At 37.7% G+C, this 22298-nt stretch overlaps 1 protein-coding gene across 2 annotated transcripts in view; it reads right to left on the bottom strand.

The window, feature by feature from the left end:
* The window catches only part of LOC6652900, a 95167-nt gene that overhangs the window by 28190 nt on the left and 44679 nt on the right, over positions 1 to 22298 (bottom strand). Inside the window, exons 3-10 of one of the 2 annotated variants that reach the window (XM_023181294.2) lie at positions 17253 to 18125; positions 10797 to 10908; positions 9397 to 9628; positions 9150 to 9324; positions 5936 to 5974; positions 1773 to 1894; positions 1289 to 1443; positions 341 to 433 (exon numbers count right to left, since the gene is read on the bottom strand). In XM_023181294.2, the coding sequence (XP_023037062.1) occupies positions 341 to 433; positions 1289 to 1443; positions 1773 to 1894; positions 5936 to 5974; positions 9150 to 9324; positions 9397 to 9628; positions 10797 to 10908; positions 17253 to 18064 (1740 nt within the window). In that variant the 5' untranslated portion in view covers positions 18065 to 18125. The remainder of the gene's footprint in view (positions 1 to 340; positions 434 to 1288; positions 1444 to 1772; positions 1895 to 5935; positions 5975 to 9149; positions 9325 to 9396; positions 9629 to 10796; positions 10909 to 17252; positions 18126 to 22298) is intronic. The other variant, XM_023181295.2, reaches the window with a different exon arrangement.

The raw sequence follows: 22298 nt of genomic DNA, 5'->3' as shown, positions 1-22298 counted from the left end.
ATACTCTAGATGACAGCTTGGCCATTAGCTTTGAAGATTTGAAGTGTAATTCAAAAGTCGATAATGCAGGTGTGTGTGTTTTTGTGTGCGTGTGTGTGACCGGGTTCCACTTTTAAATTTACTTATTTATATTGGCCGAAATTGCTTGAACACAGCATGAATGCTTAGCCAAAACTGTTTCTCTTCACATGGGGAGGGAGGCAGGCAGCGGGCAGCAGGCAGACTGGCTAAGAGAGTCGTGTCCCAATTTTTGGGGCAGGCCTCCGAAAACTCGGTTTGCATATTCAATTCAAGATCAAAGTAATGCCGGGCAAACTGCCAGTCTGGCAGTTAGGCTTACCACAATCAACAGCACAAAGTAGATCCAATCCCAAAAGCTGTGCGCATCCTGCACGTAATACATTATGTCCGTCCAGCCCTCCAGTGAGATGACCTGCAAATCCAAATAAATCCACATAAAATACAAAAAAAAAGAATATATATATCAAAGGGGGAAAAAAGCAGGCATTATTTCAACGTAATTAGACTATATACATATATATGTATGTACATATATATGTATATGTGTGTGTTTGTATGCCACGCTGCGTTGCGCTGCGTTTCATTGTTGGCAATTAGCCTGTTTCCCTTTTTGCGCTGTTTCGCCCTTTTGGTGTTTTGTACCACGTCACGTATACGTGATTCGCATTGAACGCAATCTAATTGTAAACAGGAGCGCTCTCTGAATAATTTTGAACCACTCGTTATGCAATTCTCCAATTCACACAACCGCTCCTGTTGGTCTCAGCTCCTTCGTTTGTTTGCATTATGATTAAAGGTTTATTTGACATGGCTAAGTAATTGGCATATCCAAAGAAAATGTCGGAATCGACTAATTCTTCGCCAGGCAAGAGAAAAGCGAATCGAACTGTTTTCCATTGCCATTGATACAAAGTGCATTTCACAATTGTTTGTCCTTGGAGGGTGAATAGGATACAACATTTTGCTTTTACACCCACATACATCATCGTCTATCATTTAGATCTCCTTGAAGTATCCAAATTATCTAAACTGACCATCTCTGTTAATTCAATTAAAGTATGGATTAGTTATTTATGCAAATCCGTAACTCGCAAATGCTTTGCTTTTGTTGGGCCAACAGGAAAATGTGTCAGGACGCGGACCGCAGTTGACACCAAATTAACATGCAACTTAGCAGCTGTTGGCATTGTTGGCTTGTTGTCGTTGTATCGTTGTATCGCTGTGTTGATATTTGTTTAACAAAGTTGAAAGCTAATTGGCAACTCACCAGGAAAATGGCCACCCAGGCCATGCCGATGTTGTCAAATGAAATGGTGCCCTGAAATGGGTTCTCAAAGCTCGGTTGGCATGTTGTATAATACTGATTCCAATTGACGCACGATGTGTTTGTTGGCTCATTGAAGTCGAAGAGTTTGGCTTCGTCTGTGATGCGGCGGTTGAGATTGAGATTCGCATTGAGTTAGGGTTAGATGGCGGAGGGGAAAAAGATGGAAAATTGCTGTACAGTTTTATAATTGTGATTGTTTCAGCTTTCAGTCATTAAACCAAGTGCAAAAGCAATTAAAAATGCTATCAAATTTGATTGCCTCCGAGTGCGAGTAATTTGCACTTCATTAGCTTTTCGCCTTTCTCTTTAAGGCTCTTCTTCTCTCTACGCTTCGCCCTCATTCGCATAATGAGAACGACAAAAGAAGATGAGATAAAAGTGGAAAAGATATGGTTTTGCGGGGGAGGGGGGCGAGGGCACTTACCATTACAGACAAGCGAACCGATGCGATAGGGTGGAAAATTTCCGCAAAGATGCATTCCAGAATCATTTGGTGTGGAGCATATATAATCCTGATCCTTGGAGAACTCGTAATATTGCGACAAACTAGATAGATATTACAAAATGGTTTTCGAAAGAAAATGTTGGAAAACAGCGGAAAAAATCATAGAGTCAATGTAGAGAGACATAGAGAAAGAAAGATAGAGTAAGAAAAAGAACGAGAGATTACAATTAATAATGCGATTACATAAAAATATTCAGTTAATTATATATACATATATATATACGTATAAATATATATGTATATATAAAGTATGTAGTTTATGCGTATTTTAAACATTTACATACAAGGATAATTTCGATATTTACTTAAAGAAAAATTTAAAAAAATAAATCAATTTTCTTTTTGATTTAATCAAAGTTTTTTTTGTTTTGTTTTCGGTTTTTTTTTTTTATTTCGGGTGGGTAAGGGTGCTAATAATTTTGAAAAGAGAGAGAGGATAGAGACAGCCAATCGAAGGAAAAACCAAAAAGAAAATGAACTAATCTAACGATAAATTTCACCAATGCTTAAAAGTCAAAGAAATGGACAAAGAAAGTTTGATAGAGATAGGGAGATATAAGTATAGTGAGACAAACACATACATATGTAGTTGTTAGGCTAATTAGAGTAAGGTAGAGCGAGAGAGCATGAGCAAGTGAACGAGTGAGCGAGTGAATTCAAAGCAGCGAGTGATAGACAGCGATTGACAGCAAGAGCAAGAGCGAGAACGAGAACGATAACGATAACGAGAGCGTAAATACAGTCAAAAGGCAGGCTCACATTACGACACAGAGACACAACTGCACCAGAGTATGTAATTTGCTTTAGTTTAGAATTAAGAATGAAACTAAAAGGCTGAATAGTAAAAATAACGTAAATTCAAGTCAAAGACCTAACACAAAAGGTAAATGGGGCCAGGCAAATATATTTTCTTTTTTCTTTGTGGCCGTGCCGGAATTTTTAATTCTTCTGCGTGCATGCAACGAATTCGATCTGATTAAAAATAGTCTCTATCTAAGTCTTCAAACGAAATCTATTGTTTAAAGGATTTGAGTTGAGTTGAGTTGAGTTTGAATTTCAAAAAGGCATTTGATTGAAATAATTTCATTATTTAGCGTAGAGCGATTCTTTTCTGGCACACAGAAAAGGTTTCTCATATCTGTGGTTTTCGAACTTTCAAGAAATGCATATAAACTGTGTTGAAATTCACAGATCGACACTTAAATCACCGTCACATATGCGTGTGCGAGAGAGTGTGTAAATGTGTGTGTGTGTGAAACCGCAAGCAGATTTTGTTAAAAATTTGTTGTTTTTGAAACAATTTTCACTCTGCTTGAATGAATATGTATGTAGGTATGTAGGTCTATGTATGCATGTATTTATGTACTTGTTTGGTGTGTGAGTGAAAAGAGTTTTGAAAGTACGGATTCAAATTCGAGTTGGTTGATAGGAAGCAGACGGATGGCCGGGAGAGTCAGGGAACGGCAGGGAACGGCAGGGAAACGGGACTGGGATGGCGGGCTTGGAGGTTGGAAAAGGGGGCAGCTTTAAATACCTTTGCAATAGAAACTGATGGTTTTTCCTGCAAAAGAGGGGTTGAGCTTACAAAAGATATACACACACACACATATATGTACACATATATATATGTTATGTATGTATGCATAAACCATATCAGGTAAATAAAACTTCTAGTGCCAGTTTTTGTGTGTGTGTGTGTGTGTGTGCATGTGTATAGGGTGTAAGGAAAAAAACATTCTGCTTTTGCTGCTTGATGGTTCATTTTGTTAAAGAATCTTCAATTTTAAATTAAGGAATATTTCATGTAATCTTTCTACACTGTTTAGACTGATTTCTATTTCTACAGTTTAACTTCAAATGAATATATTATTATTGTATTGTCGTATCTAATGAGACAACCTAAACAAAAACTCAATAACATCACGCATACAACACGTGATTCGTGGTTTCTTGTCCTAGCTGGTCATCTCAATAGATCTGACAAACAAATAATGTGCTTTAGCATCTATTTAATGACATTAAGTCATGGGTTCAGGGGTCATCTAAATAAGTCAATATATTTTATGTGGCTGATTGGTGTACTTGTTGTACTTTTGTGTACTCTTGAGTACACTTGTGTGTGTATTTACTTTTGTTTAACCTGGGCTGGGACATCAGGTAACGAAACGAGAATCTTACCTCAATTGGCAAACGAAATAAAACAGAAAACAAAGGAAACGAAACAACATCAAGGCAAAAACCAAACGAGAAAAAGAAAAACGGAAAAAGGGGGACAACTCTAAATTTCTGTGCAAAGTTACAAGTATGTAGATTGGTTCCAAGTGGGTGAGGTAACGGTAAACTCACACACCTAGAAGACAACAACAAGTAGGAAGTAGTCGTAAATAGCAGGGGAAGTAACTGAAACAATAAAGTTTTCTATATAAATTTAGTTTTGTATATATAGTATTTCTATGTTGGTTTTTTGGTTACGTTTTTTTTTTTTTTTGGTTACAAACACAGAACATTTACTAAATAGTCTTAGCAGTCTGTTAAGTGTGTGTTTTGTGTGTGTGTGAGTGTGAGTGTGAGTGAGTGAGAAAGGATAACTAAATACACGTAAAGATTTTCTTTTGCTTTTGTTTGGTACAGTTGTGTTTAGTTTCTTTAAGGTGGTGAGAGAGAGAGAGTGAGAGAGAGAGACAGAGAGACAAGAAGGACAGGTACAAAAATAAGCTCTAGGCAGAAACAAATATTCCCTTTTGTTGAGATATTTTTTTAATGTTTTAATAATGTTGTTCTTTGTTTAAACTAGTATAAATGCTAGCTTTAAATTGTTATTTTATGTTTATTTTTTGTTTAATTTTTAGTTCATAATTAGAATTACTTATATGGTATATTTATATATATATTCATATATTTTCAAATAACAGATACATCAATAGAGAGAAAGAGAGGGAGAGAGAGAGAGATAGACAGAAAAATAGAGCTAGATAGATTCGACTAATTAGAAAATGTTCATCTAATTTATATAGTTTATGCACATTTATATAGTTGGAATATCTGTATGGATCTAATAAACTAATGTTAACTGTTGTTGGGTTTCGTGTGGTTTCCTTTTTGTGTGAGAATGTTTGGTCAGAGCAAGAAAAGAAAGAAGGGGAAGAGATCTAGTTATAGATCAAAGAAACTAGGTTTTTCGATAGTTTTTCGTTAGATGTGTTGACTATTCATATAATTTATCGTTATCATGATCTGTGTTATCAATTGTATTGCTCACATATTTTTCGTTAACTATGAACGTACAACATATCGATAACACGATCAGTGTTATCGTTATAATTGCTTATATCTTCGATACGAAGACGGAATATCTATAGAAAAACAAAGTTAATTGGATGGTTTTATCTTGTTGATTTGTTAAATCATGTGTATTATATATTTCATCATGATGTTATCGATGAGATATCATCAAAATTGTTGTAACTAGTTTTATCGGCCTTTTCGAAGAAGACAAAATCCTTGTGGACCAAAAGTAATAATATATTTCGATGGTTGTCTGTTCCTTTTTTTGCAATAAATGAGTTGATATTGCCTTTGAATATTTGTTTCGATTCCAATTGAATAGATTTGTTTCTGGCAACCAGGTTTCAAATTTGGATTCATCTTTTGTCCTCGATATTTGACAGATTTTGTTATCGGATATTGGATCTATTAGTCTGGTTAGACGGTTATATGTGATTGATAGCGGATAGGCCAGAATAATCAAAATATAGAGCGAATTGCTAGATAGCGTAATGAAGTTTCAGTTGTTTAGTTTTTGCAGTTTTACTATATAGATTGAAAGATTATACATGTTCTGTATATATATATATATGTGTGTGTGTGTGTGTGTGTGTGTGTGTGTGTGTGTCTGTGTATGCAATATAGATCTAGAAATTCTTAAGTGTTTTAAGTAGTAAGTATTGCAAAAGTGTGTAACTGTGTTTGTGTGTGTGTGTGAGTAAGTGTAGGTGTGTTCGTATCGTTAACTAGCTGTGTGTGTGTGTGTGTGTGTGTGTTAGTTAGAAGGGGGAGGGAGAAAATAAATCATTTTATCTTACGAGTTAACTCGGACTCGAACTCTGTACACTTCAGGTATCCTGTAAACAAAAAATTTGTTTCCCGGTATGATTTTTTGTTTTTTGTAATTGTAATTGTAAGTTTAATTGTAATTGTAATTGTAATTGTAATTGTTATTGTAATTGTTATTGTAATTTGTAATGTAATTGGTTTCTCTTTTGCTATTCGTTTTTTGGTTTACTATTTATACTTATTTAGTTTGCTTCGCTTGGCTGCCAATTTGTTCATTTTATTATTTAATTTTTGGTCTTTGTTTGGTATCAACTTAAAAATAAAGTGAAGAAATGATAAATTGGAAAAACAAAAACAATATTGTTTATATATATTGAATATATATATAGATATTTCTATATCTAATTTGATATTTTTTATATTGTTGTTTGTTGCTCTGCTTTTCATTGTTGTTGTTGTTAATTGTTACTGTTATTGTTGTTCTTGTTGTTGTTGTAGATGTTGTTCATTGTTGTTTTGTTACATTTGTCTCGGTTTATTTTTGTTTTTTGTTGCCTACAATTGATATAAATGTACCGAAACACACACACATACATACATACATACTTCCATGTACCATATGTGTGTACCATATATGTATCTATGTATGTATGTGTGTATGTGTGCACATATGCACGATATTCGCATACGGATATACCAAAAAAATTAATTGCCACTTGAAAGTTGTTTTGTGTGGAGCATTGGTGATTGGATGATTTGTTGTGTGAATGGGTGTGTGTGTGTGTCTATTTACAATATGACTTTAAAACTTTATAATGTCATAACAATTGCTGCTGGTACACAATTATAACAAACCCAATTTGACAAACATAGGAAAACTAATCAAAAAAACAAAATGAAAGAAACAAAAAAAGGTACAAATAATCGAATTTTTTTCAATTCGGTTCACCGAAGATTTTGAGCTCCTGCAGTTCTTTTACAGTTAGTTTGCAATTATCCATATAGACAGGTAGTGAATATTCAGAACTTTAGCTAAAAGAGGATACAAGCAGGAATTATTCCAACTAACTATTCAGTGCCTGCAGGAGTTGGAAAATCATATTCTAAAATCTAGCTAAAACCAAAACCAAAAACTGTACCGATATGGAAACAAGGAAATTCAAGCTCGTTTTTAATATTTTCTCTACGTTTGTCTTCAAAGTGAAGGCAATAAAAGTACATTACATTACACTGGGTGATTTAATCAAGCCCTCTGCTTCCAGCAACAATCAAACGTAATCTATAAAATTATGCACAAATGTGAAAATATCATCGTAAATGCTGCCTACTTTGAGGCGTTAAAAAAATTTCCAATGAATTTTCCATTCATTGTGTACATTTGTGTATGTAGATAATTATGCAAATTAAAAAATATGCATAAAATTAACACCCTTTAATGGCAATCAAAATTGTTTATAGGTTCGGCCTACTTTTTGTCACATGGGAGTGGAAAGTTTATTAACAAAAAGCTGATCGAGAGGGGGGCGGGGCGGGATGGTAACAAAAATACAAAAAATACAATTTAATACAAAATTCGTTATGTACATACATACATATATAGGTATGTACGTCATGCAAAATAATAGAAATTATATGTACATATTTTGTGTATTGCAATGAAATTCGTATATTCTTGCAATGCATATAAATATATAGAAAATCATTCGTCTTCTGAATTTTAATTCTATTTACTAATTGAGTTTCGGTATTTCAAACAGACAACAAGGACAAATATGTAGTATACTTATGAAAATATAGCATTGCAAGAATATATACATTTGTGTCGGTGGTAGGAAACAAAAGAAAACATATATGACAAGCATTTCTTTAGCAGCAACTGAACGAAAAAGTGTTGCCTACTTTTTAGGGTTCTCAGTGCCAGTGAAAAACGTTTGCAAAATTTTGTATGTGATGTGTGTGTTGTGTGTGTGTGACGAAGAGAAGGAGAGTGAGAGAGAGAGAGAGAGAGACAAAGCGTGTGTCCTGCTGTTTCTGACATTGCTGCCACTGCCACAACTGCCAGACACACACACACTCACACACACATACACAAACAATGCAAATGATAAATGATTGTTTGGGGGCAAGTTGAAAATCTTTGCCAGCTGCCAAAGGCGAAGGTAGAAAACCGAGTCAGCTAGTAAGAAAGAAGCACCGTGGGACCCATACAAAAAGTATACAGGAAAGAGTAAAAGTATGGTCGAAAAGGGGTGAGGGAAGCGGAGAGGAGAGGGCAGGATAAATATTAATCGATGCATTCCACATTGTGAGTGTTTGTCTTTACAAAATTGGGTTAATTTTGATCGAGCCATTTGAATTGTTGTTCGTTGGAATTCACGTTAATGCATTTGCACCACTGTGGAATGTCTAATGCTGTCAATTGGAATGACAGTAGAGCCACAATGCCACTACCACTGGCATTTTGTGGCATGCCACAGAGATTTCGCAATCAGTGTCAGACGATAACTTCATCAAATTGACAGGGTGCCATTCCGACTCCGATGGCCGGTGATGCTGATGTTTGGGCATTTCGCCATTAACTTTCATCTATCAATTGAATTCTTGGTAAGCAAATTGCACCAAGTCACTTGTGTGTGTGTGTGTGTGTTTTTAGTGGGTCGTGTGAGTGTGCGTGTGCAAGTGTGCGTGAGTGTGTGCGTGTGCTTATGCGTATGTGTGTCTCGAGTGTGAGTGTGGCCTCTTGAGTGGCTAAAAAAGCAAAAGCTAAAGCCAAAAAACAACATGAAAAAAGCAGCCATTTTGGCCAGATGCACTCAAAAGCCATCTCAAAATATGAAGCTAAAGCTGATGCTGAGCTGATGATGATGATCGTCAATACTTTCCGAAAATTCCAACCGATTAAATAAAAAACAAAAACAAAATGTAATTAAAAACAAAACAAACAATATAGAAAATTGAAAAAAATATGCATTTACACGATATATACAGTAAATTTTTCAAATATATATTTATATCAGAGAAATTTTTATTGGCCACCACCTGCGGATAAAAGACACAAAAGACCGTTGAATGCTCCATCAATCTGGAACATGAATCTTTAACATTGCTTGGCTCGATCCCACAAAGATATACATACATACCTACATATATTCAGTAATGTATGTATGTATATACATATATCTCTATTTGAAAACAAAAACCTTCACCTTCTATGACACTTTTTTGGCTGCTGATGGTACTTACGTTATGGGATATATCATGCCCTTCGATCGATCTAGAGTGCAACGTTGCCGCAATATGCCTTCCCACAGCTGTACACCGATAATGCCAAATATGAAGAACACAAAGAAACAGAGCAACAGGACATTGCCCAACATGGGCAGCGTATCCAGCAGAAGCATCACCAAAATTCTCATACCTGTAATCGCAGAGATGGGAGACAGCGAGAGAGATGGCAAATGAAAACTCCCGAATTAAAAACTCTACTCACTTGGTATTCGATTGATCGCCCGCAATGGCCTCAGCACTCGTATCGTTCGTATGGCCGTCAAATTGAGATTCTCCACATGCATCACATATTCCAGCAGACCGGATAACACAATGAAGAAGTCCAAGCGATTCCATGAATCGGCAAAATACGTATTCTTGCCGCACATGCCCATGGCAACCATTTTGATGGTCATCTCCAAAGCGAAAAATGCAAAAATGATGTCATCAAAGATCTAATCCCGAACGGAAAACAAAAACAAAAAAGATCAAAGCGATATTATAGTTAGTTATCTTTTGTGCATGCCGCAAACGAAAATGAAATGGGCTTTTTGCGATGGAAATTGAATTAAAGATCAAGATTAGTCAAAGGAATTATGTTTTCGGATTAAATAAAATGTATGCCACGATGAATTGGGAATGTGATAGGTATATAAAATCCAATGTGAACCAAATTAGCCCACTTTATTAAGGCTAAAGCTCATTGGGAATAACTTTTAAAGTATTTAAAGACATCGGCAGAAGAAAAGTTCCTTATTTCCTCTGTTTTATTTTTAGCTTAAAGTCGGATTTTGGGTGTCGAGCTACATAGATACATGTTGAGCAGTAAGAGATCCTCAAAATGAACTTAAAAGCCATTGGAAGTCCAAGGACTTGCTCCTATAGTCATTTGCCATGCTTAACTTAACATTTCAGCCACCTCGAACACACACACACACACACACACACACACAACATATATGCATGCACACACATATGGAGTCTCTTGGTTTCATTCTTTATCTGCGGCGTCTTCGTCTTGGTAATTTGGGGCGCCACTTATGCGGCATGACTGTCGCTGTCATTTTGTTGCTCTTGTCGTCCTGTTGCCAATTTTTGGGTCCTGTCGTGTTACTTTACACTTCGCTGCGGCCAAAACGACAAACACACACACACACACAAGCTCTTATGTTTAACAAGAACATTTTCGCACGTTGCGCACAGCATTTTCTCTATGCTCTGTAATTGGCATCAGCTCGCCCCTACGACCGTTGATGGGCGTACGTCCACCCTCTATCTTCTTCGTCCATGTCATTCAGTCTTTACACCCTGCACACTCCTCTCCACTCCACTCCACTCCGTGTGCCTTGTGCCGTGTGCCGTGTGCCCAGGTCTCTGTCTAATGAGGCGAAGTGCCTCTCGTTTGATGTCATCAGTGTGGCAAGGCAAACGCAGGAAGTGAGCCAAAAAATTGCTTAAATAAATGACATTTAATGTGACAGGATGAGAGGCAGCAAAAAACAAAAAAAAACCAAACGGAACAGTGCAGAACGAGAGAAAAGAATATACGTATGTGGGGAAAAAAAGATGGCGGCGGAGAAGGGATTGGATGGATGGATGGGTTGATATATGTATATTACTCACCTGCAGTATCTTGCAGCGATTCGTTACACAGGCATCGTCCACACAGGGCTGATACATGCCTAGGGTAATGCAATTCAGGAGGATGGCCAGAATGGAGACTCGCTCAAACCACGTGAATATTTTCAATCAGTTAAGGAATAAAACCAAGCGCAAAACGAATGAACGAACATTTCGGTTGCCTACTTTAGGGGAGAAGACTCTCACTCAGAGTCAGACACAGAATCAGACATGGGGAACGCAGGAGGCGGAGGCAGAAGCAGGAAGAAAGATAATGTTCACTCAAGTGCCCGTCAATTTGCCATTGCTTTTTGTCCTTCGTAAAGAAATAGCGCAAATTGATGACAGTCATTCAGAGTCAGTTTTATCCTACTTTCTGTCTTTCTCTCCCGCCATATTTCGCGTTCCCCCGTGCCCCACAAACTCAGTCTATTTCGCTTTCAAATTTTTTGTATCTTCTTTTCCTTTTTTCTCGTTTTTTTTTTTTGTGTCCATAAAATACATTTGCGGTTGGAGATTATGCGAAACAAGTTCGTAATGCGGTCACGAACCAAATCCGATCACGTCGCCCAGTTGTTAGTTGAAGTCAGAATGAGGGAGAATATACGAATATACGACTTCTTCTATTGCGGACAGAAAAATCCAGTTCTAGATTTCATCGCTTAAGCACCCTTAAGAGATTTTTAAATTTGCACAATGTGAAACAGGAAAACGTTTCGCAAATATGCGTGTCTCTTTCTTTCTATTTTCAATTTGATAAATTGATTGACATTGGGATGTTTATTTTGTGCATGATACTGAATCATTTCATCATTGATTTCTCCTTAGAATATGGGAAGGGCACACTCTTATCTAGTGTTGGCTAACGACCCCATTTAATTAGATGTGCTGTGTTGTGCAATGTGGATTTGAAATTCATATTACTGGCAGGGCCATCAATTTAATTGGCGGCCAATTAAGGCCCTCCGGTAATATGGGCCATAGAATAAATATTCCGGAATTCCACCTCGACAATGGCATTTGATTTTCATTCTTTCATTCGCAAGTACATACATAACTTGGTAGGTATTCACAATGATTTCCATTTTTTACATTTCACATTTGCTTCTGCTATTGTTGTTGTAGCAATTTGTTGCGATTTTTATACGCTTGCCCGGTCAAATTGACCCAGGCCCTCCCAGACCACCGGACCACTGCGTTCGACTTTCCGCTTTCCATTTCCATTTCGTCATCTCACCATGCGCTCAACTCGACCGAGTTTACGCTCGACTTAATTTGTTTACTGTTGGTTTGGGGGTCATAGCCAAATCAAAAATAATGCTCGCCAGCCGATTCAGAAACCTAAGTTCCCCTCCTTTTCCGAAAATGTGCCCTGCTTTCTCCCTTTAGCGCTTTCACAAAACGAAATGAATGCGCCAGGGTCACTGCTTGGCGCTGCTGCTGTTGCTGCTGGAGTGTCGCATATTTGTGCTGCTGCAATATTTATAGAGGCCGAGAATCGAGAGGGGGCGGCTCTTACAAACACACACACACACACACACTTACATATAGATAGATATATCTCTCTTTCTCATCCTCTGTCTCTGTTTGCCCTTTTGTGTTGTCTGGTGCTTTTCACATTTGTTTTTATGGCACAGACGCGATCCGAAACCCAACCTGACCTGCATATGCCTACTACTACTACTACTACAACTGCTACCACTGGTGGCCTCCTAATGAATTGCAAGGCCTGGGCAATTGTCCTTTTTGTTTTGTTTGCCCCTTGGTTTTTATTTCTGTGTTTTGTTTTGCCTTTTTTATTTCATTTTATTGCTGTTGTTGCGGCCTCCCAGTTTCTTTTTTGTTGTTGTTTTGTCTTTAATTGTGCGTTAATAGCGTAAACATTTTGCGTTGCCATTTCATATTGTTGGTGCTGTTTGTTGCTTAATAGCACGACGAACGCAAAAGAAAAATAAAAAACAACAGCAAAACAAAAAACAATTTGTATCCTTGATGTTGCTGGTGGTTTTGGCCTTGGCTTTGCTTCTGCCAATGGCTCAGCCTTTTGAAAATGCATTTAAAACTTATGCCCAAAAGTGTTTAGCAAGGCCTTTTAGCCGCATAATAAGTGGAAATCGGTTCTCCATCATCTTGGCTTAAGTTTCCTTTAGAAGCGAGAAAGAGAGAAAAGTAGTGCATACTTTGAGGCACCAACTACAGCAGTGCGTACTTCTAGGTGCCTGCAAGTTTATAGTGTTGAGTAATTTTATATGAAGCAAAACTTGCCAAACCTTATTTAATACTACGCACTGATCTCATTAGATAGAACTTTTGAAAATTCAATACCCAAATTGTAGTTGATATTGGATTTTGGACTCAAGTGTTTCAAGTGGTTTTGCCTGCATGTAATGAATACCCGTCAAGCACGTAATAACCGCTCGACAGGGCTAATGGCCTGACCCAACCATCTGATGTGTTCGTACATGGCATAATTAGTTATGGGCGTGGCAGCGGTCTCACATTACCAAATAAAGAGAAGAGAAGTGCCCAAAAAAATCCAAAAAAATGAGACGACAACCCGAGACATACTAATGATGCCCCCTAATGGGCATTGCCCGTCATAAGGATGCCAAGCAAAATGTTGTACTCCCTCTCTTATGCTTTTTCTCTTTCTCTGTCATTCTCTATCTCTTTTAGTCTCCTTCTCAGTTGCTGTCCATGCTGTCGTTTCCCAAGGTAGCCACCATATTCCAAGGCACGTGCCGCTTCGCTCACATTTCATGCTAAAAGCGCTGTAAAAATGCTACGACAACTTTTAGAGTGGATTCTGTATTCTATCTATCTCACTATTATTCCCACTGTCGCTTTATCGTCGTGTTCTCCCGGGGAAAAGTGCAAGCTACGTAAAAAAACTAATATTTTCTATTTACAAACAAAAAGAAAAAACGAAAACACGAAAATGTATTCGCGTCTCAAATCACTTTCCAATCGAAGAAAACATAAAGTTGCTTTTGCTTCGATAGGCAAGGTCTTTCGTCTTTCCATCTTGGGCGACATAATGGCGCTCGGAACTTTTTGCCAAATGGCTCAGTTGACCTCAACAACAACAACAATTCCAACAAGAACAACAACTGTAGTAACTGCATCAGCAGCAACTGGCCCAAAAGATTTGCCAGTATGTCGCCAGGAGCCATAAAAAAACCACAAAGACCCAAAAATAAAAAAATGGGCAAAAGAAAAAAAGAAACGGAAAAACAGAAACTTAAATTAGTTTTAGTAAAAATTGCAGGAACCAAGCATTCAATTATTTTCTGGTCAATTGAAATGCAAGTGAAATAGTCAAAGTTTTTCTTCACTTTAGTATATATACATACATAATAATTGGATGAGGGGCGAATGGGGAGAGGTCTAGAGGGAGCGTCATCGTCGTAAACTTCAATGGCAAAACCAAAGCCAACCAAACCAAACCGACATCCATAAAACGACAATGATATTGAATATACAGACCAGACAATGGTTATTTTCGGATGATGGCAAAGAGGGAGAGAGAGAGAGAGAAAGGCGAATAGATTCCTCAATCGACGTATGTATATACACATAGACAAAATCAAAATTTATGGCAAACAATTAAATGGCAAGTGTCGAGAGAGCGATTATGATGCAATCTGAAAATGCACAAACTAGTCAAGAATGTTAAGAGAAGTTTTGTTGTAAGTTTGGCATTCGACTTTAAAGTATCGGATAACTCATCGTCATTTCAATTAGCAAAGCAATTATTCACCATAAACTGGGCAACAGATGGCTAAGCAAACTGGCCATTATCTGATTTAATATTTTCTCAATTCCTGAAGCGATTTGGTTTTGCTCTCCATACATAAAGTTTAAAAATCTTGATTCATTTTATTGGCTTCACTTGTGCAGGGTCAACTGCTGTCAACTCAGCCATCATCAATGCTGTCATTATATACATAAATTCAAAGTTTACCAGTTACGACAAGAGATTTCTTAACATCCACACAATGCGCTAGAATTAAGAGAACATACTGTCATTTTTCTCACCATAATGGAGAAATTATAACCGATAGAATTATGAATTGGATGTGGTTCCGAAACTAAGATGAAACAAGCAACTAAAACTAATTCACATCTTGGTCGCGTTACTCGAAAAAACTTGAAATATAACCCAAATGAATTTCAACTTTGCGAAAATACTGTGAACTTGAACAAATCTTAAACTCTTGCGAACAATGAATAATCCTTGACAATGTAAAGTCTTTTGAATATGTAAGATAAGAGTATATTATAAAATTTTTGTAGTGTAGAGGCAGAAATCTATCTGTCCAACCATAGTTATAGTATGATGTGTGATAGTATGTCCTTGATCTTAAAATAAAAGTAGAAGAAAATCCCTAGACATCGCACAAGAAAAAAGAATAAAATTTAATGTAGCTTGGTCATTTTGTATCTATCTAATCATCAGCAAGAAATTCGTTCGTGAAAATAAATTAGAGTTGTAAAATGGGGTCAAAGTCGATGTTTTAGATGTTGTTTCGGCACAGAATGCAGATTTGGGATCAGCAAACTCAGAAAAAATTGAATTTTGTGGTAATAAAGCATTCGATTTGGATTGTATTGGTTGTCATTTGATCTCAAGACGAAAAAGAGAGTTGGAAACATAAACGAAAGTTCAATAGTCAAAGATTTGAAAGTCGTCAAATTAACTATGAAAATTTACTAACAATAAGATAAAGAAACATGTCTAAAATTTTAAAGGCAAAGATATTTGTGATGGTTCAACTAACAAGATAACAGTTATAAATATATGACACCATTATCCTTCATTAGGAGCAGTCTATGGCAATTATGACTATAACACCATTAGGACCACAATATGCAAATTTCATTTGCATACGAGTATATGTATTTAGGTATACAACCATCATGGTTTATCCCTGTTACTTACTTAGCACATTTCTCATTCACCATTGCTAACTCATTATCATAATTTATTTTATTTCATCTCTTAACTTTGCACTCCATTTTCCATCTTCCATCTACCATATCCATCTCAATTTTTATCTCTTGCTACCATTCAATGTCATTCCCTCACATATGAACGTGCGTTCGTCTCTATCCATCAGAACTGACTGGATGACTGGGTGACTGGGTGACTGAGTGACTGGGTGACTGGGCGACTGGCTGACTCACTAACTGACTGGCTCCCACAATGTGTTTGCCTTTGCTTTTGCTTTTAATGTATAAATAAATATCAACGTCAGTCAATTTTAATTTCAGGTTAAATTAAATGTGAAGTGCGCAGAAAAGTATGCAAAGCGATTTTTCATGCACTTGCCATAAACAGAAGAGGAGCTGAGGCAAGGGAGATATAAAACGAGATGGAACCTGTCTTCGATGGGAAAGAGGGTGGGTAAGAGGCTGAGAGAACAGAATGATTGAGCCCACTGATTGGCGCACATTATATGTGCCGCAAACTGAGGCTGCTGTTGATGGAGTAGCAGCAACAACAACAACAACAACAACGACAACATATTATGAAGGAACTGCCATAGCAGCAACTGGGACAGGAACTGACTACCCATTGGGGACTGAAGCAACTGACTCCTGTCTCCTGAATGATGAGTTGCGTTTTGGCATATATGTATGTATGTATGTATATGCCTATTTATTTATGCCACACACACACCCACACACACACACTCTCAGAGGGGGGGAGGATAAGAGTGTCCCACACAGACGTACCTGCACTTGTCGTTGACATTGGTGCATGAATATTGCATCAGGCAACAGCCAACAGGCATCAGGAAGAAAGAAAAAAAAGAAGGAAGGACAAGGACATGTGGCAAACGGCAGGAGACATAAAAAAATAACAACAACAACAACAGATAAAATTCTCTTCGCTCTGAATACAAAACGAAAATATTTCACCAAGGAAACTCTGATCGATATCATATTCGCTTGGAATTGATGGGGAAAATAAATGTTAACTAACTTATTTGATAATCCTTGCCTAAGAAACTAATTGGATGGAAATATAATTGTAGTTAAGCGCCTTCAGCTGCATCATCAGCTGCATGTCCTTGAATCTTCACAGCTGGCCAAGAACAAAAGCAAAGGTAGTCCGAAGCGAGGGAGTCAGAGGAAGCAAGAGAAAGAGAGGGGATGGCAAGTAGCACGAAGGAGTAAATGGAGGGCAGAAGAAGAGAAACACACAAATTGTAAAAATCAATAGGCTCGCATATCCTGGGAAAATATGTGACAAGGACGCGCTCTTTTTGCTCTGTCAGAATCCCGCAAGCGGGCAAGAACAACGGCCGAAGGACAAAGCCAATTAGATGCAACTAGCCCCCTCCCCCATCCCATCCCATTCCATCACAGGCCAGCCCAGCCCTTTTAACGCCCCTGCCCCTTCATGCAGGTTTGAGAGTGTATTTAGTTTTTTGTTTTTGTGGAAAAGGATATGGATTTGTAATGAGCATCAGGCACCAGTTGCGTGGCCGCGTATACTGAGTTAGTGCCATCATCGATATCTCTGGGAAGCCAGGATAGGGTAGATTTGGTTCTCCGGACGATGAGCTGGATGACGAGGATGAGGAAGTGTGCGATGAGGCGTCACCGTCATCAGAACTGCAGCTGCCGTTACAACTGGAAGCGGTCGATGAATTGCCACCGGATAATGGCCCCAATGTGGATGAGACGCCACTATGACGTCGGCCACCACCCGCCCGACGACGTACAGGAGCAGGCTCACGATCGCGGTCACGATCACGATCCCGCTCACGGTGGCGATCTCGTGCCGCCGATGCCGAGGCATTCGATGGCTGGCGATGTGGACGATGGTGACGTGCCGCTGCCGCTGTGGCTGTCGCTGCGGATGAATTTGCTATACTAGTTGCGCGCACTAAAGTCGATGCCTTGGCATTGGTGGAGGAACTCGTTTTACGCACTCTCTGACTGCCTTGGGAGCGGGACGATCTCTGCGATTGCTGTCCGGCCCCGCTTGTGCCATCGCCCCCATCGACAATCACTGTCATGGGTGGCTCTTCGTTGGAATGCATTTGGTTTAATTTCTTTGAGTTGCTTCTCTGGTGGTGCTGCTGCTGTTGCTGCTGCTGGTGATGATTGTTGTTATTGTAGCCGGTTGTTGCTGCTGCTGATGCTCCTGCAACACGTCGCCGCTGCCCATTGTTGGCCGTTTGATTAGCTCGTGCGCCTCCTACTACGCCAACGCCTGCTCCTGCTGCTGACTCAATAATGGCCGCTTGTTGCAGCATTTTCCTTTGGCTATGCAACAACGTCTGGGCCACCAAAGGCAGCTCTGGTCATTCCATTTCCCTGCAACATAAAAGAGAAAGAGAAAACAAGGAAAATAAGCTGTTATTCATAGTTAACCAACAGTCGAGGTTTTTCCCCCACTCTCCAATCCCAACTTCTTCTCACTATTATTTTAAACTTAAACTATTTCTTTACTTTCCTCAAGACAATGTAAGCTTCCCTATGAAACATTAAACTTAAATTAAATAAATAAATCAATACATTTGTATTTAGAATGAAAGAGATGGCAAACATTTGGTGGTGCTTTCATACAGTCGAAATGTTTGGAACAACTGATGATCTATCAATCTTTCAAGTTTAGACAACAATATCTCCTTCTAATGCGGAACTAAGTTTACTTTCATTTGTTGCTCAAGAGGTTTAGTATTCATAATTGAAAAGTGTTGAAAAACGTCGTAAAGTCAGAGGATACATTCGAAAACAACCCACGAGTCGGAAGTACTTTGTTCATTGTGAAAAGGTAAACAATGCATTCTGAAATAAAAACTGTTAAACTAAAGTTAGTCAACTTTAGTTCACATAAACCTACTCAAGAAGGATTTTTTTTTTGACTCTGAAAGTATACTATGGGGGTGTAGAGATTTCTTGTATACATTTGTTGGCCAACTTGTGGAAGGTCGCAATCAATACTTCAATGATTCAAATTTATTAACAACTAATTTCTAAACATGTAAATAAAATATCTCAGCTGATCAGACATAAATTAATTCTAAACTCTGTAAATAAATCAATAAGCTAGCTTTAAGCTAAATATAATAATATGGAAATAAAGCAATGAAAAATAATAATAATAAAAATACTTCAATGCAAAAGAAATGGAAGGAGCAAACGTTAAAAATGTTTTCCATGAATACAGTTTATATTATAATCATTAAATTGAACTATATTTTCATTCCATTGTTTATTTTTACCAGGTAGGGCAAGGTATAAAAGTCCAAAGTATATTAAGTCCATGTATATTTAGCGTTCAGTGTATAAGTATTTAGTAATGCAATGTTTTGACTTGTTCCTTTACATTTGCTTGGAGTTAAACTGCAAACACAAACCTTAAGTAAGAGTTAGCAATAAGATATTTAAAGTAATCTGATTAATGTTTTAGCTTAACTTAAAATGAAGTAAGTAAGTCGTCTCGCCGACTTGGGTATACCATACACCAGGTGAAACAAATATTTAAAATTTCGAAAACCAAATGTATGTCTACTAAATTGTTTTAACATGCCTCATACCATTTGCTATCTCGCTCACTCTACAAACACACGAGCACTCTAGCGCCGCCACTAACCAACGGCCAATTCTGCCCTTTTGGATAGCGTAGCAAAATACGTTCATACGTATATTTTGTATGTTTCTAGTCCGAATTCAATCAAATTTGGTAGTTTGATAGAAATAGATAAGATTTATTAGTCTGCCAAATTTGATCGCGATGGTCAAAAAATTGCTAGAGCCAATCGGTTTTTTCTAAATTATGGAGGCGGAAGTGGGCGCGGCAACATATTAAAATATATGTATTCTGCGCGCATACTAAGCCAATATACATACTAAATTTGGTGACATTAGCTTTGTTAGTTTTCGAGAAAATCAGTTTTGTTTAATTTTCGGGGGCGGAAATGGGCGTGGCAAAATTTTTAAATAGTCAATATCTGCGCGTCTATTAAGCTAGCTTACATAACAAATTTAATGTCGGTAGCTTTCATAGTTTTTAAGCAAATCAGAGTTATGTAAATTTCGGCGGCGGAAGGGGGCGTGGCGAAAAGTTGGAACAATTATTTTCTGCGCGCTAACTAAACGAGTATATAATCCAAATTTGATGTCTCTATCTGCCATACTTTTTAAGAAAAACAGTTTTATGTAAATTCTGGGGGCGGAAGGGGGCGTGGCAAAAATTTGAAACAAACTCGATAAGCGTACATACTACACGAGACTGCATACCAAATTTGGTGGCTCTAGCTCTTATAGTCTCCGAGATCTAGGTGTTCATACGGACGGACGGACGGACGGACGGACGGACGGACAGACGGACAAGGCTAGATCGACTCAGTTTTTGATCCTGATCAAGAATATATATACTTTGTGGGGTCGGAGATGCTTCCTTCTGTCTGTTACATACATTTTGGCGACTTTAATATACCATTTCACCCTATGGGTGTATGGTATAAAAATGTACATAGCTCTACTCCTTTAAAATGTCAAATAATTAATATTTTTTGATTGATATCTTCTCTGTTCTCGCGACGCTAAAGTTTGTTCTTCTTAAATTCGGCATTCGCATTTTTCAGTAACTTTAACTTTTGCACCTTCAATTCAAGGACTTCTGTTCCCGCGGTACACTTTTTTTGTGAGCTTTCTTTAAGTACCCGAATTATTATAGATGGCGTTCCATTTTTTTAGCTACACTTACAGCTGTAGCTGTATCTACTTGAGCTGCATATTTTAAATTGAAACCATTACTAACTACAATAAATATAACCATTTCAGTGAGGATCTCGTTCGAAATGAATTTAAGTTTTAATTAGATAATAAAAGGATTATAATTAACCACAAATGAAATGAAAATGAATTTATTTGAGGTAAGATATTTTAGCATTTAAAATTTGCTCAGAAGATTTTACCTAAAACAAGACTTTTCTAGATGCATTCGCTTTTACCTATTGCATTTAATTTTACAGTGACAAATATTCTCCTTGCTTAATTGTTTGCATATTATATAGATATGTATATATTTGTAAATACGGATGTATGTACATATGCAATTATGTATACCTAAATAACATTATCTACATTAATTATGATAACATATATGTACCTACATATATAGGCACCTACGTATACATTTTTATCTGTGCCGATTTCTTCTTCTTTATCAAATATTAATTGCTTGATGGTAATCACATTTATCAAGTTGATCATTAAAGAGCAGTTAAGCACATCACTAACACGCTCAGGTGTAGAGATGTGTGTGTGTGTGTAGACCGAAAACCCGCCATATTTGAAGGATTGCTAGAGCAAGGGATGGGACAGGGAAGAGCAGGGCAGAACAGGGAAGGATGAGGTGGGTCTGGTCTACGTGCAAAGTTTGTGAATTGATTTTTAATGCGACGCCTTCAGCTGGCGCCAGCCACCAAAAAGGAACCTTTCCCCACCACAAACCATCAGACTCCTGTTTGGAGGAGTGCCTCCCCACCCACATAATGAAGCCAAAACATAATTTATATGCACACGTGCGTTTGAGTGTGTGTGTGTGTGTGTGTGTGTTGTGTATGTGTGTGTGTGGGTTCTGTGGAAGGGACGTAAAAATAATGAGCAGCATATTTTGCAGCCAACGAACAAAAATTTTCAAGCAACAAAACTTGTATGTGAAAGTGTATATGCGCGTGTGTGCGTGCGTATGTACACATATATGTGTGTGTATGTGTGTATGTATATGTTTGTGTGTGTGTTCAATCATTAATTACAGACCATGTGAGTGGGTGAGTATATTAGAGGCAGAACAACACATTAACGAGCCAAAAAGTGCTACGTTGTGGTTTTTAACACTCACACACAGACACACACACACATAGATTTACGTATGTATGTGTGCGGGTCTATACCTAGAATCATACTAACACAGCAGCAGTTGTGCAGAAATTGGTTTATTGATGGGCTGTGCCGACAAAAGCAAAAACGACAACATGGACAACAAGGACAACAGGACAGCAGCAACAAGCAACATCAGAAACAACTTTTGCATAGTTGCCACCAAACAACAGCAAAAACAACAACAGCAGCAGCACCGGAAACGGAAACTACAAAGGCCGCAAAATGTATTTCGCATGAGCATGAGCAACGATGTCAAGATTACCGTGACATAAGTTGAAAATTAGAGTCCAAACTTTCTTCGACTACAATAACTTTTCCGCTTTGCCAGAGACTTCAAAATGCACAATTTCACTTAAATGAGTTATAGTTCTCAACTAGTTTTATCGCTAATGACAGGGTGTAGATCTGTAAAGCTTGTGTCTCTGGCAAAGTTTACAAATTATTTAATATTATCGGTTTTGAGACCAAAATGTTATGCTTTTCCTGGTGCCAGCTAATACCCAAGGTTAAATACATTTTGTAAAAGATCGAAATGGACACAAACATGATGTCTTTGGGACTAAGTGAAGGATATCCAAATAGATCTTTAAATAT

The sequence above is a fragment of the Drosophila willistoni genome, assembly GCF_018902025.1.
Source record: "Drosophila willistoni isolate 14030-0811.24 chromosome XL unlocalized genomic scaffold, UCI_dwil_1.1 Seg142, whole genome shotgun sequence".
Taxonomy (NCBI): Eukaryota; Metazoa; Arthropoda; class Insecta; order Diptera; family Drosophilidae; genus Drosophila; species Drosophila willistoni.
The sequence above is the reverse complement of the archived record's forward strand: the minus strand, read 5'-3'. Positions and strand labels throughout refer to the sequence as shown.